Source organism: Phyllostomus discolor, chromosome 5 (genome assembly GCF_004126475.2).
Source record: "Phyllostomus discolor isolate MPI-MPIP mPhyDis1 chromosome 5, mPhyDis1.pri.v3, whole genome shotgun sequence".
NCBI classification, from domain to species: Eukaryota; Metazoa; Chordata; class Mammalia; order Chiroptera; family Phyllostomidae; genus Phyllostomus; species Phyllostomus discolor.
In genome coordinates this window covers 136,263,468-136,281,764 of record NC_040907.2, presented here as the reverse complement: position 1 = coordinate 136,281,764, position 18,297 = coordinate 136,263,468, and the positions used below count along the sequence as shown (strand labels likewise).

Sequence of the window (18,297 nt, the reverse complement as noted above, 5' to 3'; positions counted from 1 at the left end):
ACTAATTTATTACCCCCACTTTACAGGTCCGGACGGCCAGGTTCAGTAACTGGATCCAGATCAAACTGCAGAAACCAACTGGCGACCCCGGCGGTCCTCAACCCAGGCTGCGGCGGAGGTCAGCGGTGAGTCACCGGACCGCGCCCCGGGCTGGCCGCCGAGGGCCGGGCGGGAACTACACTTCCCAGTGTGCCCGGAGGGGCGGGGCGCGGGCGGGGAGAGCGCAAGCTCCTTCCCAGAAGTAAAAGCGGAAACAAAAGAGTCTCGCCGGCGTCCCCGCCCGCACACTCGCGCACACTCGCGCTCGGGCGCTCAAGGAACAGGCACAGGCTCCCGGAGCGAGCCAGCGAGCTGTGAGCCGGGGACCTACCGGGCTGAGCCAGCCGAGGAACCAGCGAGCCGCGCCGCAACGCCCCCACGCCCCCGAGCCCCGCAGCCGTCCCCCGCCGGCCGGTGTCCCCGCCGTCCTCCCTGACCCATGGCGCTGAAGCGGATTCAGAAAGTGAGTGCTGGGGGCAGGCCTGGGGCGCCGGGGCGGGCTTCGGTCCCTGCCCGCACTGACCCCGGCGGTGTTCCCGAGCGGCTCTCCGGGAGGACAAGGGATGGGAGGGTGAGCACGGGCGGGTACCTGCGGCGGGAGACGCGGGCCGGGCCAGCGGGCTCCGGACAGGTGATGTGGAAGCAGGGGCCGGTCCCGGGCGGCTGGAGGTGCTTGGAGGCAGGGGGCCCCCCCGGCGCTCGCGCTGGACCTGTGCCCTGAGCCCCCGTCGGGAAACCATCCTACTCTGTCTCCAGATCTTCCCGAAATCGGGGCTTCACAGTCACCGCTGGATTTTTTGCCCTACACCGGGCTAGTTTTGGCCTCTGTCATGCTGTGTTTTCTTTTTGCTGTTTCTTAATCCCATTCTCTTTTATGTTTTTGCTTCCCCGGGCTCCCGGTGAAGGCAAGGAAGGTGTGGTGGGCCTGCAGCCCTTTTGCTCGGAGCTGTTGGGTTTGTTCTTTCTCTCCTTTGCGTTTGGATCTTGCTCAGATACCCGAATGGGCTGGAAAAGCCGATTTGGGGCCCAGAAGCCAGGAGAAGCCTCCTGCTCCTTCTATTTTGGTGCCTCTCTTGCTGCCACTTTAGGTCACATAGCTGTAGTGAAAACATAGTTGCTGGTACACAAGATGACCTCCTGGCTGTGATTCATGGTGGGGCAGCCAAACAGGTTTTTTTTTCCTCCCTTTCATGATAAACTTACATGTAAAGTTTGAGACACAACAGAAACTGGCACAATTAAATTGTCTGATGCTTTGACACATGGGTATAGAATGAGGAAGAAATGTATGTATTCATTCAGGAAATATTTATCTGTTCCAATGGTAAGGAATTGTCATCCTGTGCATAATATTTATTGCTACCGTATCAGATGTGAACATCTTACAATATTGGGGTTGGGGCATTTTCTCTCTGTTCAGTTTTACTTGTGTTGAGTTAGTGATCTGTTCAGTTAGACAAGTTTTAGGTTTTACAGTTATAGTTCACATTCATGAGGAGAGCATTGAGAATTTGTTGTTTAAATCGGGAGTGTGTTCAGCAAGTTAAGCCAAGAATGGACAGCACGTTTTGTAAGTGATTTCAGAAAAAATCGGTGCCTACCAGAAATTTTTATCAGCGTTTTATCAAGAGAGCAATGATAGAGATGTATACATTATATTCTCAGTTACCACTGGTGACATCTTTTGGTACAGAGGACAGCAACTTTCATACCTACACAATTTTTTTGTTTGTTTCAAATCTGTGGATCACTGTTATTTTTTGTGCCTTTAAGGGTCTTCTTACTATAAAACATATCTAATCAGCATTTATTAACATATTTTCTGGTTTGGAGATAATGCAGTCACACAGTTTTTTTTTTACATATAGGCAACCTAATTTTTAAGCCCCAGCCAAAATCTTTGCCATACCTTATGTACTTCTTAATGATGATGTAATATTGGCTGACACTTAAATAATACACCTTTTCCAAGAATGTTGTAAAATTCCATTTCCTTCTTCCCTAGTTATGAGCATTTTTCATGAGACTTTGCATATATAATGACTTTTAAATAGTGTAGAATTTGTTCACAGTAAGTAGGACTTCAAAGAAAATGGACACTATTTGTAAATACCATACCGGGCAATTGTCATTCACCATGCTTAACTAATGCATTTGACCTATACTTATAATGTGGCATATGCACAAACCATATTTTTATAGTTATAGGTATTTTTAGTTTACGGCTGGGTTGACTGATAAAAAAAATCACTTGGAATTGATGTCAGATCTGCAGAAGTTGGTATTTGGGAGAAGAAATTGGGGATCATGTAACAGCACATCTCTACATGTCAATCTTTGGCATTCCTTTTCTGTTATCAGAAGACTTCACTTGCACAAATTGCCTTTCCATTAATCACATGTTCAGACTATTCCCTCAAACTTTAGAGGACGTTATTTTGTTTGATTTCCCACTTTTCCTCCTCCTTTAGCCACTTCCTTTTGATTGGAAGCCAGTTCCAGGTAAGACATGCTGTTTGCCATATGTGCAGTTCTGAAGCTCTCCATTGCATCATCAGTAGACAGGTTCTTATTTGCACCTTGCATGTTCCCACTGAAGAAGGTGCACATTAATATTTAGCCCTTCTTTTTAAGCATTTCTAAGTAATACTGTTGTCCCTTGCCAGGTAGCTTGGTTTGTTGGACATCGGTATGATACACCAGGGTGGCAGGTTTGATCCCCAGTTAGGGTACATGCAGGAATCACCCGGTGAAAGCATGGAAGAGTGGAATAGCAAATCGATGTTGATCTTTCAGTGTTTCTCTTTTTCTATCTCTCTTTCTCTCCTTTCTCCCTCCCTCCCTTCCTTTCTCTCTAAAATTCAGTAAAAATAAGTGAATTAATTAACACTGTCAGATACCTTCCAAGCTCATGGGGTTGTGATTTTTCTGTACGTAAAGTGGCAGCAGACTTGAGAGCTGTGTATAGCCCCAGAGCACTCGGAAGTAGTAGAGTGGAGTAGAGCGGAGGGCGGGGGCACAGCTTCTAGGGTAGTGTATCAGAATTCCTTGTGGGATATTTTCAGACTGTCCCCACTGCAGTAAATGGAGAGATGCTGAATCCCTCAGATGGGCTGCGGTGGAAAGGTTGAGACCCAGTGATGTTCTACCTACATTGTTCAAAGGCCTGGGGTAGAGGAGTACTTTGTCCAAGTTAATTTGTTAAGAAGTAATTTGACATATTTGGGAATGTTAAAAAGTTTATGACTTTATATTTTTCACTTCATTTGGAAATATTAAATATACTTGAATTAAAATTGTATATACAGTGTATACAAAGCATGTGGGTATAAATGCTTAAAAGCATTTTTATACTAGAGTATGTTAAGTGATTTAGTACTCTAATGTAGGCATCTAGTGCCAGTTTTGCACGTCAGCTCATAAATTTACACAGCTGTGCCCTATTTTTAGATTCAGTGGAAGATGTTATCAGTCACCTAAATCACTAAAGGGAAAAAGTTTAAACAAAGTCTGAGGAAAGATACCTAAAACATGTCTGAAAAAAGAGGGCAGTGTTCAGCTGGGCATCTGTTTTTGCCTAGAATTAATTTTTAAGTGTTTTTTCTATCAGTATTTTCAAATCTTGATAAACTTGATTTGAAGTCATTTTAAAAATAACTATATCATAATACTGAAAGTTTTGAAAACCAGAACAGAGAAAGACAGGAAATCAGAGTACAGACATTATGATCATCCTAGTATGTAGTTGACTCTTGAACAACATGCTTGAACTGTACAAGTGTCCTTGTATGTGGGATTTTTTTTTTCAATAAATACCTATACTGTTTTTGATTCACATTTGGGAATTTGCGGGTGTGCAGGGCCAACTGTATGCCATTTTATATCCTGGACTTGAGCATCAGTGGATTTTGGTATTGTGGGGGATTCTGGTATTGTGGTATTGTGTAGAATCAATCCTCCATGGCTAAGGGACAGCTCAAATTTTGAGGAAGTGAAAAGTTGTATGTGGATTTGGTTTTCAAATGTGTGAGGTTTGGTGCCCCTAACCCCTGCATTGTTCAAGGGTTAACTGTATTTCTTCTAGATTGTTTTTTTATCTGATAAAGAAGTTGAAGCAATTAACATGATATGATATGATAGTCTTGTTGCCTTTTTAATTTATATTTTGAAAAGTGAAACAGAAGTTTTGTTTTGCAGATAATAGCAACACAGATAACTAACTGTTCCTTAATGTATAGTTCTGTCCCCAAAGTGGAAAATTTATTTTTTAATAATTAACTTAAATATATAAACATAGATTACAATTCAACTTTATCAATGTTTTAAGCTGCTGAATTTTTTAAATTTGTAATTCCACATTAAACTGTTTATATTAGTCTAGAAAACCTTAGGACACTTAAAAATAACAACAAACCCATCTTTCTGTGGATGGTGCTTCAAATGGGAGAAGAAGATCTGGTTTCTATTCCTGGCTCTGTGACTTACTAGCTTGTTTCCCTGTCCTTACAATGAGGCTGCTGATAAGTACAATTAGAGCGTATAATATATAGTGGTTACTTTGTGCTGGACAATATTTTAAGTGCTTGACATATATTAATTAATTTAATCCTCAGTGGGCCAAAGAGGTAGAAATGATTATTATTCCCATTTTATAGATGATGAAACTGAGGCACAGAGATGTTGAGTAATGCACTCAGAATCCCATCTCTGGTAAGTGGCAATGCTAGGATTCCAAACCAGACAGTTAGCTGGAGATTCTCTCCTCTTAACCATTTTAGTACATAGCTTCTCTTATCCAGATGGACTCATATCTTATATCTGTTGTACTTAAATTGACGGAGGTATAGAGTCAAATGAGTTTATGGGTGTAAGTGCTTTGTAAACTGTTCTAGTCGAATGTAAAGTGGTATTATAATTAAGACCTTGGCATATTTAATCATTTTCACTGTTGCATCACTCACTGTGTTGATTATACATTGTAAATAAATCTCTGCTTTGAAGTGGTGTACACTGGATCTTTTAACATGGTGAATCAATAATGTAACTTTGTTCTGTCACTTAAAATTTTTCTCCTCCTAAGGATTTAGAAGAGTTGTTCTGTCAAATGTATCATTTCATTGTGGAATTTTCATTGGAGAAAGCTGTTTATGAATCGATGTAGCTGTTTAGTTCCTCTGGGGGCTTTGAATAGTAGTCAGCTGTTCAGATTGCACATATATGTTAGTAGGACTTTCAGATTACAAGGTTAAATCTCAGTCTCCAGGTTCTTTAAATAAAGAAGCATGTAACTTCAAAAAAATTTAAAGGATTAAAATAAAACAGTATTTATGCTTCTTGGTAAATAAATGGTTTGCTTTGAGATAAGAGGAAAGAAGCATTCTTTTTTAAAAAGCCACCATGTGAATTTTTCTGAAGCTTTGTAATTAAACTCAGTCTTCCTTTTGCCTCTGGTACCATGTAGTTTTCTTCCTTCATCACTAAAAGGTGTAAAAAGATGAGGTAGCCTATTAATAGTTAAGGAGTTCTGAAGTTCCTTCTCTGTGGAAATAAATAGCATAGATCTAAATAAGGCTGTTTATGCTTATTTTTGGAGGCCAAGCACATATTAGAAAAACCAAACCTACCAGGATGTGGGTTTGCCTCCAGAAAAGCAGAGTAGCATCCTTACTTGCTTTAGTTCCCTGAAAAACACAGAGAAACATTTAATGAGTGCCACTAATCAAAATGACAAGCCTTATACCTTCCATCAAACTGAGTTAATGGTTGTCTACAATGTATTAGCTCCTCTTATTCCCCCCTCCTTTTGAACAGTCAATGAATTGATATTTTATTTGGTTAAGAACAGATATTGAGACACTGTCCTTTCTCTTAACCGTGTGATGCTGGACTAAAAGGTACTAGGACATATAATGTAACTCAGGAATCGGGGATTGGCAGGGTCCTCAGGCCACCTCAGAACATCTGCCTGAGGGCGAAACAGGTTTTATTTCTGGACTGCCTTAGTTTAGATGGCCTCTGAGAAGCTGAGGTTTTTCTGCATTTAATTTGGTTCTGGGATGAATCTGTGAGGCTCCAGCCACACATAATAGGCAGTAGTAAGAATAAGAGGCACTTGTTTCAGGCACTGTCATCAGCATGGGGAGGAAGCTACCGTCAGGATGCCTGCAGTCTGGTGCTGCCCATCAGATCACCACCGTCTCTAGCTTCCTGTCTTGCCTCTTTCTGGATGTTTCCGCTGCTGCTCTCTATGCAGATTATCCTGTTTGTATGGCTTTTCTCCTTTGGTGACCAGATTGCTTATTAGAGTCCTAGTCTTTCAGACTTAGGAAAGCCTTTCCAACAGGGACGAGGTGAGAGATGGGTTCTTCCATCTTAAACTTCCGTAATAGTAATAAGAATTGATGGTTTTCACTCTAAGTAGCCGGCCTCCTTATGTGAACACTTTGGGTGGTTCTAGAGGGGACCATGCAAACCTGATGGCTGGACTTGTTCTTCTCTAAACCAGTAAAACTCTGGCCTGCGTTTTTGTTTCCCTCAAATTTTAATGTATTGTATTTTCATTTTCATTTAGTTAAAAATATTTTCTCTTTCATTTTTGACTTCTTCTTCAGCCCTTGAGTTATTTAGACATATATTATTTTGTTTTCCAAATATATGGGCTTTTACAGATAACATTCTATTATTGATTTCTAATTTAATTCCATTATCAGAGAAGATGTGTTATTGATTCCTTTTAAATTTTTGAAACTTGTTTTACGGCTCAGAATATGGTCTGTACTTTTTACTTACTTAATAGTGCCCTTCAGGTGGTCAACATAGCTTTTCAATGAACAATATTAAATAATTCTTAGACCTCATTTTGGCTGTGTCTGATTGTTGTCTGTAGGACCTCAGTCATTCCCAAAGACTGAATGCCAGGCTCAGGTTTATACCTTCCCACTGTGTTTTTGCATTTTTATGAGCTTTCAGAAGAGGATGACAAGATCAGTTTCATGGATCACAAATAGCATTTTAAAAAGTGGAATGGAAAATGTTAATACTTTGGCATTGATGAGGGTGGTGTTGTTTCACTTTTGTATTATGTATGCATGTTCCTGTGTGTGTCTGTATATATACAAGAGGGGACTCCCCCAAAACCTGGAATTATCTTCTGGAGGGCAGGCCCCTTGTAGTACAGACTTCCCCTGTTAGGTGAGTGTTCTAGGAACCCATCTGTATCAGTGTACCCACTGGTGTTATTGTGAGAGGCTGCGTTCAGCTTCAGTGAATTTTTTTTGAAGACTCTCAACCTGTTTGCCCATTTCATGATGGCTGATTTATGAGTGCACCTGCCCACATTGTGCTGAGTGTTCAGCTGTTTTTGTCCAAAAACAGCATGCACCCTGTGCCCCATCTTCCTCCCTGTTCGCCTGATCTCCTGGGGTTTTTTCCCCTCCAGGATGAAAAAGTCCTCGAAGTAAATGTTTCGCCGGTATGGAAGAGGTGAAACAAAAAATGGCAGAAGCACTAAAAGGCATCAAAATCAATGAGTTCAAAAACTGAAAAAAACATCTTGATAGGTATATTGCATTACACGGAGAGTACTTTGAAGGTGACTGAAGTTTAAACATGTAAGAATAAATACACAATTTTTTATAAATAAATTTCAGGTTTGGGGGGAGGTACCCCCTTGTATGTGGTATGTGTACAAGGTTGTCATGTATTTCTTATTATGAATTGCTATAAGGAAGGTTTGGAAAAAAAATCACTGTATCACTTGTCCCATAGCATAAGATTCTTAGGTAGAATCAATATTGTCAAAAACACATTTCATATATTTATACATTATGTATATATAGAGAGAGCAAATGAACTATACACATACAAATGCACATACACACATACTTATACAGGTATATACAAATAATGTAAAATGTTCTAGCCTTAGAAAGCATTTTATTTCATACAAACTGTCAATGGTAATTCCTTTTTACTACAAGTAGCAGCCATTTAAAGACCATAGACCAAATAGTATATGCCCGTGGATTTTTAAAAAAAATTCTTACCCAAGGATATTTTATTTTTATTGATTTTAGAGAGAGAGGAAGGGTGTGAGAGAAACATTGATTGGTTGCTTCCCATACTAGGGATTGAACCTTTTGGTGTAACTGGATGATGCTCCAACCAACTGAGCCACCTGTCCAGGGCTATAGAAGCAGTTTATACACACAACCATCATATTCAAGAGTAGCACTGGGTGATACTAAAAGAGATTAGTTTATTATGCATATATTTACTAAGTGTCTATTGGCATGCCAGTTATTAAGAATAGAGCTGTAAGAAGTGGTGCTTAATAACAAATATTTGGTGAATATTGGCAGGTATGTTGGTATTTTAAGTAGGTTTTAAGAAATACCCTGCTAGCTTTTTTCTTTCATTTTTTTCTTTCTTTTTTCCCTGAAGCACCACCTTTCTTGGTTACTATGCTGTAAATAGTAACCTCTGATAATGTTTCATTCAAAATGCTCTATGTTGCATGTTCCATTATGTGTCAAAATTCTGTTATATATTTGCAAAGTTATATGTATTTTCCTTTCATGTTTTCCTTGCCTCTCAGGGGTCTTTGAACACACTCTCCTTAGAAACATATGAAGTCGTGCTCATTTCTAACCTTTATTAGGGTTACAAGGCTCCTGGGAAAAGATAAAAAGAATTCCTTTTCATCCCTTCACTCATCACACTTTCTTTTCTCTTGAGCGTGGCTGAAAATGTGCAAATGGCTTAATTCAGTATGGTGTGTTGTTGACTCTAATGCTGGTTGAAAATAATGGGGTTGAGTTAGAACAACCTTGAGACGAGTCCTGTTTTGGGGTGGGAACTGTGTGTGGGTGAAATGAAAGTCAGATGGCCCTGAGCCTTTGTCCTAGCTTCAGCTTTGTGACCTTGGCCAAGTAACTCATTATCTTTATTTTCTTTATCTAGAAATGTAATGGGTTGAACTAGATAATTTGTATGGGTATAATTTTAGGCACACCTGAATAATGTTATTCGCTGTTTATTTTTTGTTCAGCAAACAGCAAAAATGGTCACAAAAATAAATATTGAGCAGTGGCACTATGCTCTGCTGCTATATGAAACTTGAGTTAAAATTCTGTTTACTTTGAGATGTCAGAATTGAACTAAATGTTAACATCTTAATGTATAATATAATATTAATGAGTGTATAAAGATGTATTGCTCTTTGAGTAAGGAACAATTATTTGCAATGCAGATAAGGTGTATTTCTGTTTTTGTGCTGGTAGCATAGCATGATTTTCTAATTCCATTTAGCTTCTGTTGGTTTCAAAAGTGTCTTTTGTACTTAAAGATTATTTTCTCCATTTATTTAGGTAACTGCCTTACAAGTTCATGCATTTATGGGGGACTCTCTGTATTTAAGGCATATACAAAATGGAATAAGGAGATAATGTAGGAAAGTAACCAGTATTACCTAAGATATTTAAAACAAATAAGGGTAAGAAGTGTATCATAACAACAGTGTAGCTTTAGGAACATGCCATAAGGAAAAGACAATATATTTGAGTAGGAAGGAAGTCAAAGTTGAGGGAGACCAAATTTATTTGGGGAATAGAAGGGAAAATTCCATGGAGAAGATGGAATTGGTTGTGGGTTTGGAAGAAAGGGCAGCTTTTTTTTTTTTTTAAAGATCTCATCCATTTGTTTTCAGAGAGGGCAAGGTAGAGAGAAAGAGAGGGAGAGAAACATCGATGTGAGAGAGAAACATCGGTCAGTTGCATCATGTGTGTGCCCTGACCTGGGACCAACGCAGTCCAGTGCCCGGACAGGAAATGCAGCAGGCAGCCCCTCGCCCTGCCAGATGACACCCAACCAACTAAGCCACATCAGTCAGGGCCGAAAGGGCAGCAGTTTTAAAGACAGGACAGCCAGGTTCATAAAGGAAGCTACAGAAATGAAGGCACTAGAGCACAGGTGGCAAACACAAGGCTCTTAGCCGAGTCTGTCCCTCCACCTTGTTTTATCCGATCTGGCACCTTGTTTCTACCCGGTGAAAGTGCCGGGCTCTTGCTTAACTGTTAAGGAGTAGTTACATTTGTACAGTCCTAAAATTACATTCGGCCCTTTGAAGGCAACCACAAAGCTGATGTGGACCCCGGTGAAAATGAGTTTGACACCCCTGTACTGGAGAGCATGTGGTTTATATGGGAAGGAACAGATAATCCTGCTTTTGGGAAGCATTTAGGAACTGTAGGCCGTAAAAATTCATACCGTGAAAGTCCTTGAAGACCCATGCTGAGAAACGTGAACTTAATGCAGAAGTTTGGGGGAGCCGGCAAAGGCTTTTGAATAAGGAAGTAACATTGCTAATCACAGTGTAGGTATGTATTCTTGCTCTCATAGAATACAAGATTGTTTACCATTTGTAATTACAAGTTTGATAAATGTCATGAAAAGGGAAGTATAGGGTAGTACTGTGGAATATAGTGGGCACCCCTTAAAAAGGGGTCAAGGAAAACCTACTTAAGGAAATGGTGTGTAGGTTGAGACATGAAGGTAAAACTGAAGTAGGTAAAGTGAGTGAGTGTGTGTGGTGTGGATGATTTGGAATCTTCTGTCTAAAGGGAAACAATATTTCAAACTAGAGGCAAGATAGCATTTGGGGAAATTGAAAGTCGCTGTGATGGGTACAGAGAACATTGGAGGAAAGTATGCAGCTATGAGGCTACAGAGGAGGAGGAGTCAGATCCTAGAAGGTCTACTGAGCCATTTTAATTAAGGACTTATAAATCTTACATTAAGGCTAAGGAAAAGCATTAGAAGAGTTTGACATGGTACTTTAAGATGATTTTTTGGCAGTGTTGGTAGAGAAATAGGAGGACAAAGGGTCAGTGAAAATGTTATTGTATTTGTTCAAGTGAGATTTAAGGAGGTATGAGCTAGGGTGGCAGCTGAGGACGTTTGGAAAGGGGGATATGTGAGAAAAACAATAGGGTGTTTGCTGTTTAACATTTTTGAGTTGGCCTCACCCACACAGCCCTTGCCTCAGGTCAAGTCTGCGCTCAGAAGTCTAAGTAGTCTCTTCCTTCTACTACCCAGTCTGTCCCGTACACTTTGGTAGTGTCTCCCTTGTTTGAACCTCTGTCTTTTTATGCTAAAATGTGCCTCCTCTGGCTTTTCTCAGACTCTTAATGCCTTTTGGACTTTGGTTTTTCTATGTGATGGGCTCATTTACTCTTGAGACCCTTTAAGCGCAAGGAATCTGGGTCAAAGGAGAATCTGAACAACTTGGTACTGACTAATGTGAGAGGGTGGGAGGGTAGGAAGGCACCTGGAGGGAAGACCGAATCAGATGATGAATCCAGGGTTCAGAGTTTGGGGTAGTGAAATAAGTGCATTTTTACTGTAATAAAGTAGACAGATACAGTTTCTATTGAAATACCTGTATTTGTTTAAGCTATATTTTTATTTATGAAATTCCTATGATTGAAATGTTACATATAAAGGGAGGTGATCGAGGGTCTTCTCTTTAAAAGGAAGCTGTGTTTTAAACTAGAAGCAAGGTAGCATTTGGGGAAATTGAAAGTCATTGCAGCAGCTGTGGAGAGTACTACGGGGCACGGGCAGGGGGGAACGTCGTGGGGGGGAACATGGTTGCAGATCTGCAGCACGGGGAAGGTAATGCCCCTGATCCTGACCTCAAACATTTCTTCTTAATCGTGCTCTTTATAGTTCAGTCAATAGATGTCACTTTGATGCTGCAAAGTCAATATCATCATTGCTTTCTTCATCTTCTTTTGTGTGGAGTTTGGCTGTGTTCTTATTATTATTCTTTTTAATAAATAGTCTTTGCCAGAGATACTTGATCCGAAGAGGCAGGGAAGCAGCCAGGACCAGTTTGTTGAAGTGAACTTGACTCCTATGACTTAGCTACTTGGATGTGGTCAGCATCTTGAAGTCTTCCAGGAAGAATCTACATGATTTAAAATCAAGATGTTCTTTAATTTAAGGCCTTAAAGAGGAGACATTTCAGACAATCGTTTGACATCTCTCTATTGAAATAGCTCTAGTCAGCTGGATAAGGAGACCAGAGGCTGAACTGTGGGCCCATGAAATGTTTATTTACAGACAAACCAAATATAGCTCATACACCCCTTTAGAGACAACATCAGAAAGGCAGTCCAGTGCAAATCGCTGTCTTGTTTTAGGAGTTTTGAGACAAAGATGGTTGTGTCACATTAATTAATTGCCTGTTGAGCCAGCATTTTTGAACTGATGCTTTCATATGCTTCAGATTCAGTAATCTAGGTTTTGGACTGTAAAGCATTCACTGTGCACGGACTGTTTAATGTCCTTGACATACACGCAGCAGAGTATATATTCTATCTGTTGCAGAGTTTAGACCTTCTAAATGTGGAAACTAGAGAAGAACAAAGCATTTTCAGTCTGGTCAGCATAATTTTTTAGGGAATATTTACTGGATACTGTCATAGTAAGTCTGATGGTAAACGAGGCAGCTCTGACTGGCTAGCTTTCATTCTCGCTGTTCAGATTGGACTGTTTCCCTTCTGGGAGCAGAGAGATTAATGCAAGCCTCTCTTCTCTCACATTCCCTTCTTTGTTTCCTTTTATTTGTTTACTTTCTTTGAATTAGACTGCCTCATCTACTTTTAGATTTTAAGGCCCCTAGAGGCAGGAACTGTGTCTAGGTTGGTTTTATGGAGAACACTCAGCATATTGTGGGGGTGTTATAAACATGCCATCTGTGCCAATTTAAAATTCAGTTTCAGACCTTTCAGTACTTTTCTTTGTATTTAGCTGGTTATAGAAATCTGGACTAGAATAGGCCATTAAGTACACATTTCTGTGGGCTGACAGTGCTTACAGTCTGAGTTCTAGTTTAGGCAATGTCTTATAATCTACCTTTGCTTACTATATCATATATATATTTTTAAATTTAGATACCCTAAATACCATGTTTTGCTATGTATAATGCACACCTTTTTTGCCCAATTTTTTTTGGGGGGGGATAAGGATGCTCATTATATGTGGGTAGTAGCAATTCCGTATCTATGTGTTTTTAATTCTTTTATTTATGCTTCTGAGTTAAAAGTGTAACTCTAGAAAGCAATAGCAATGTATGTATACAAAATAATATCCTAGAATGTGATAGTTGGTTTTGTTTCTAAATATAAATAAATAAATAATTGAATTAAAAAATTAAAATGAAAGATTTTTTCCCTGAAAGTTGGGGCCAAAAACATGGGTGCACATTATACGTGGCAAAATGCAGTAGTTTTTTTTATTTGAGTATCAATCACATTGGACTAGAAAATTGGTTCATTGATGCAGATTGCTTTAGTCTGGGGTATACTTTCTCTGCTTTGATGATAATTACTATTCAGTCTCTGTTTAGGTATAAGGTTGGTTTGTTTCAAGTTTACTCTTTCTCAAAGGAGAAGAAGGGAATTGGATCAACTACATATTTCAGTTTTAGATTTAAAAATTACTAAAAATGAAACATACACACAAATGTGTATATACACAATGTGTTTATTATAACAAGTTCTTTTCATATATGGATTTATAACTAGTTTCATTATTTGATAGCCATTTTATACATTATACAGTTTCTATCTATTTCTCTTAGTTGTGTACCTCAGAGTGGAATTCTGGGTCATTGAGTATTCTACCATGTTTACTTTCAGTATTTACTGTCAAACTTTTCTTCTTCTACTAGCAGTGTGTGAGAGTTCCAGTTGTTTCTCATCTTTGCCAACATTTGTACTTTCTTCTGCCATTTTCTTTTAAAAAAATTTGCATTGAATTTATAGGGGGGACATTGGTTGATAAAATTAAATAGGTTTCAAGTGTACAATTCCATAATGCATCAACTGTGTAACCTATTGTGTGTTCACCACGCCGAGTCAGGTTCCCTTCTATTACCATGTGTCCCCTCTTCTACCTCCCCCTACCCCCTTTCCCTCAGGTTATTCCTGTGTCATCTGGTCTACGAGTTTTGTTTGTTTGCTAGTTTGGTTTTGCTTAATCCCTTCACCTTTTCACCCAGCCCCCCAAGACCCCTCCCCTCTGAAAGCTGTCAGTCTGTTTTCTTATCTGTGAGTCTGTTTCTGTTTTGTTCATTAAATTTCACTTAGCATAATACTCTGTGCTGTTGCAAAAGGTAAGATTTTTATTATGGCAAAGTAGTAGTCCATTGTGTAAATGTACCACAGCATTTGTATCCACTCATCTACTGATGGGCACTTGGGCTACTTCCAAGTCTTCACTATTGTAAATGTTGCAGTGAACATAGGGGTGCATATATTCTTTCAAATTAGTATCTCGGGTTTCCATAAGTGGAATTGCTGATCATAAGGTAGTTACATTTTTAATTTTTTAAGGAAACTCCATACTGTTTTCCACAGTGGCTGCACCAGTCTGCATTCCCACCAGCAGTGCAGGAGGGTTCCCCTTTCCCCACATCCTTGGCAACACTTGTTTGTCCACTTACTGATGATGGCCACTCTGACAGGTGTGAGATGCTACCTCATTGAAGTTTAAATTTGCATTTCTCTGATGACTTAGTGACATTGAGCATCTTTTCATGTGTCTGTTGGCCATCTGTATGTCCTCTTTGGACAAGTGTCTATTTAGTTTCTTTGCCCATTTTTTAATTGGATTGTTTGTTTTTCTGGTACTGAGTTTTATAAGGCCTTTGTAAATTTTGGATATTAACCCCTTATCAGATGTCTCATTGGCAAATATGTTCTGCAGTTCAGTGAATTCTCTTTCTTTTTATTGATGGTTCCTTTGCTGTGCAAAATCTTCAGTCTTTTTCATTTTAATGATTCTCTTAGATATGTGGAGGCATAGCATTTGGGTTTTAATTTGCATTTCTTTGATGGCTAATGAATCTAAGCCATTCTGTTATGTACAGGGTAGGGCAAAAGTAGGGTTACAGTTAAGAGTTTGAGGAACAGAGTTTATTCTTGTATTATTCATTAATTATATGTTTATTAATGATTTTTTAAAAGATTTTATTTATTTATTTTTAGAAAGAGGGGAAGGAAGGGAGAAAACAAGGGAGAGAAACATTGATCACCTGCCTCACAGCCCTAATTTGGGACCTGGCCCACAACCCAGGCATGTGACATGACCACAAATCAAACCAGCAACCCCTTGGTTCCCAGGCCAGTGCTCAATCCACTGAGCCACACCAGCCAGGGCTATTAATGATTTTTTTACATGAACAACTGTAAATTTGCTTTTGCCTCACCTTGTATATTGGCCATTTGTATAGCCTCTTTCATAAAGTACCTACTCAACTCTGCCTTCGAAAAATTGATCTGTAGGAATTTAATTTTTTTTAACATTCTGGATGTGAGTCTTTTGTCAGACATATCTTAATTTTGTGGCTTGCCTTTTCTCACATTTAATGTGTCTTTTGATGAACAGATGTTCTGAATTTTAATCAAGTCCTAATTTTCCTTTTTTTCCCCTCATGATTAGTGTTCTTTGTGTCCTGTTTAAGAAATCTCTGCCTGCCCCAAGGTCATGAAGATATTTTCTGTTTTCTTATAAAGGTGTTATTATTTTACCTTTTGTATATACATATATATTCTTTCGTTATTTATTTATTTGGGGGGAGAGGGGAAGGGGAGGAGAGGGAGAGAAACATCAGTGTTTGAGAGAAACACTGATAGGTTGCCTCTCACATGCCTCCAACTGGGGACCAGACCAAGGCACATGCCCTGACGGGGAATCAAACCCATAACCTTTTGCATGGTGGGTTGATGCCCAACTAGCTGAGCCACACCAGTTGAGGTGCTACTATTTATATTAAAGCTATGATCAATTTGGAATTGATTTTTGTATATGATTTGAGGTGAGGAAGGTCAAAGTTTATTTATTTTTTCTATGGATACCTGATTGACCTAGCACTATGTAATGAAAAAATTTTTCCATCTCCCTTTGCTAGAATGTCCTTGTCTTTACTTTTAATTTTTGAATTCCAAGTTTGCCATTATTTTCTTTCCATTTTCAACACATTAATGAAATAGTTAAAATAAGTGCTTATGCCCCACTCGGATGTCAAACACTAGCACTTTTGCTTCTGCATCAAAAGTGCTGTTTGTTTATTCACAGGAGATAGCGTCCTAGGTTAGGTTTAGAGGATATGCTGTCCGTTTCTTTCTCGTGCAACCTTCCATGATGAAGCTCTGTGGAGCCCCACAGGGCCCCACTCACATCGAAGTTTGTGAGAATGGCACCCCTTGGAGTCTGTGCACACAGCCTGTGTGACAAAATGCAGCAGCCCTGAATGCTATTTGTAATAATTGACAAATAGAAAATTACTAACTTTTACTGTACTCCAGCAATCTACCTTTTAACCAATAAGGGTTGTTTTTTATTTAAGTGCAGTATTGTAGCATGCCACAAGTTTAATGGGGTAGAGTAAGAAATAAATTCTGAGGCAACTCATGTGGCTTTTCAGAATTCACCAGATCTTATAACTTTACTTTGTAATGTTTCATATTTGTGCTTATTTTTTATTTAGAAGGTAGTTCGTGGCAGTGAGAGTATTTTATACCAGTTTCTTGCTGTATCATGTTTCTATCCTAGGAGAAGCTTTCCTCGATCCCCTAGAGTGTTATAAACTTTAATGAACACATTCAGAAGATGACCCTTGAGGCTTATAGCTACTCTTACATGTATTTTCTTGGAGATACAATTACTTTCAAGCTTCTAAGAATCCAGAGGGCCTCTTTCCTGTACCTTTTAAATCACAGCTTATAGATTTTCTTACAAATCAGTTATTGAATTTCATGTCCCAGTTTAATCATCAACAAATGTGCCTGACCAGTGACTTGGGAGGATTTTTATTAGCATCATAATCTGATACAATCAAATTAAACCCTTAAAATATATGGGAGTGTATAGTTGGGATGAGAGTATAAAATCAGAATCCTTACCCATGTTGGAAGGGATCAGGAAGTGCTTAATAAGCCTCTACTATAATCAGTCCGGCTGGTCCAGTGGAGCATGGAACAGCGACAACACACTGCGTCACACACTGCAGCTCCGCCTGCGGGCGGCTCTGGGCCGGGGCTAGCCAGCACCTGGAAGATGACTGACTTTGAGACTGGGTCAGCTCAGCACAGACCCCCAGCTCCTAGGAAAAGCAACCCAAAGCTGTGTCCTAAAAGTAGTTCAGCAGTGTCTAAATAAACAATAAAGATGGAATATTTAGAGTTTTGAGGTCTTCTATACTGGAAAAGCCAAAATAAATTTCTAACAGAAATTTTGTGTGGCTTTAGACACTTTGCTAGAATCTCATATATTCTGTATAAATAAAAAATAGTTGTGGTTGGGGAGGGCTGAGTGGGTGGGCTGGGATGGGAGTAAAAGAAAATTGTAATTGAACAATAATTAAAATAAAGTTAAAAAAATAGTTGGTGGTAGCATGTATTTTTAATACCTTAATGTTTAATATTCTTTTGAGATTCATTTTTTAGATGGTGTTAGCTGTTATTTAAAAGGCCACCAGTGTTTTTAAGTGACCTGCATTATTCTCTCTTAATACCTGTTGTGATACTCTTTTTAATATATTATACGCAATCAGCATATCTACATTGGGAGTAATTAATTCTCATTCTATTGGGAAGTCTAATAATTTGCATGTCTGAAAGATAGAAATATGAGATAGCTGTATTATTCCTTGAATTTTATTGATTAACTATATTTCAAACACCTTATAAAAGTCATTGTGGTAAGTATTGTGGAGAAAACATGAATAAAATGCGTACAAGTCCTGATTTTATAAGAAATATTCTGGTAGAAAAGAAAGACAGGGAGGAAGTTAGTATTCATTAAGCATCTATTGTACGTGCCAGGTATTAAGTTAGGTACTTTACTTAAATGTTTTTATTTAATTCTCAATATAGTTCTTCAATGTTACCAGTGGTAACCCCAGGCAAGACTCAAAGAGGCTAAATTGCCCAAAAGGTCATACAACTAGTGAGGTTTAGTAGCAAAGCCAGATTTGATACAGGTCTGACTCTAAAACTCATCTTTTTCAAATGGCCATTGGGAAAACAGCCACTGTTAAAGAGGATGGGTAAAATGTGGACATAGGAAGATAGAAGAAAGGCTCTTTTAGGAAAAGGAAAACTATAAAGGCCAGGAAACTTGGCCAGGTACAGGGAACATGCAAGTACACTGGATTTCACAAACTCTTCGGTCTCTGGGGTGCCCTTATAT

The 18,297-nt window shown here is 39.1% G+C and overlaps 1 protein-coding gene across 2 annotated transcripts in view; it reads left to right on the top strand.

Annotated features, from left to right (window-relative positions):
* The first annotated feature begins 256 nt into the window (after positions 1–256).
* Positions 257–18,297, top strand: part of UBE2D1 (ubiquitin conjugating enzyme E2 D1) — a 37,577-nt gene continuing 19,536 nt past the window's right edge. The window contains exon 1 of one of the 2 annotated variants that reach the window (XM_028512037.2): positions 257–502. In XM_028512037.2, coding sequence (XP_028367838.1) covers positions 479–502 — 24 coding nt within the window. In that variant the 5' untranslated portion in view covers positions 257–478. The remainder of the gene's footprint in view (positions 503–18,297) is intronic. The other variant, XM_036026938.1, reaches the window with a different exon arrangement.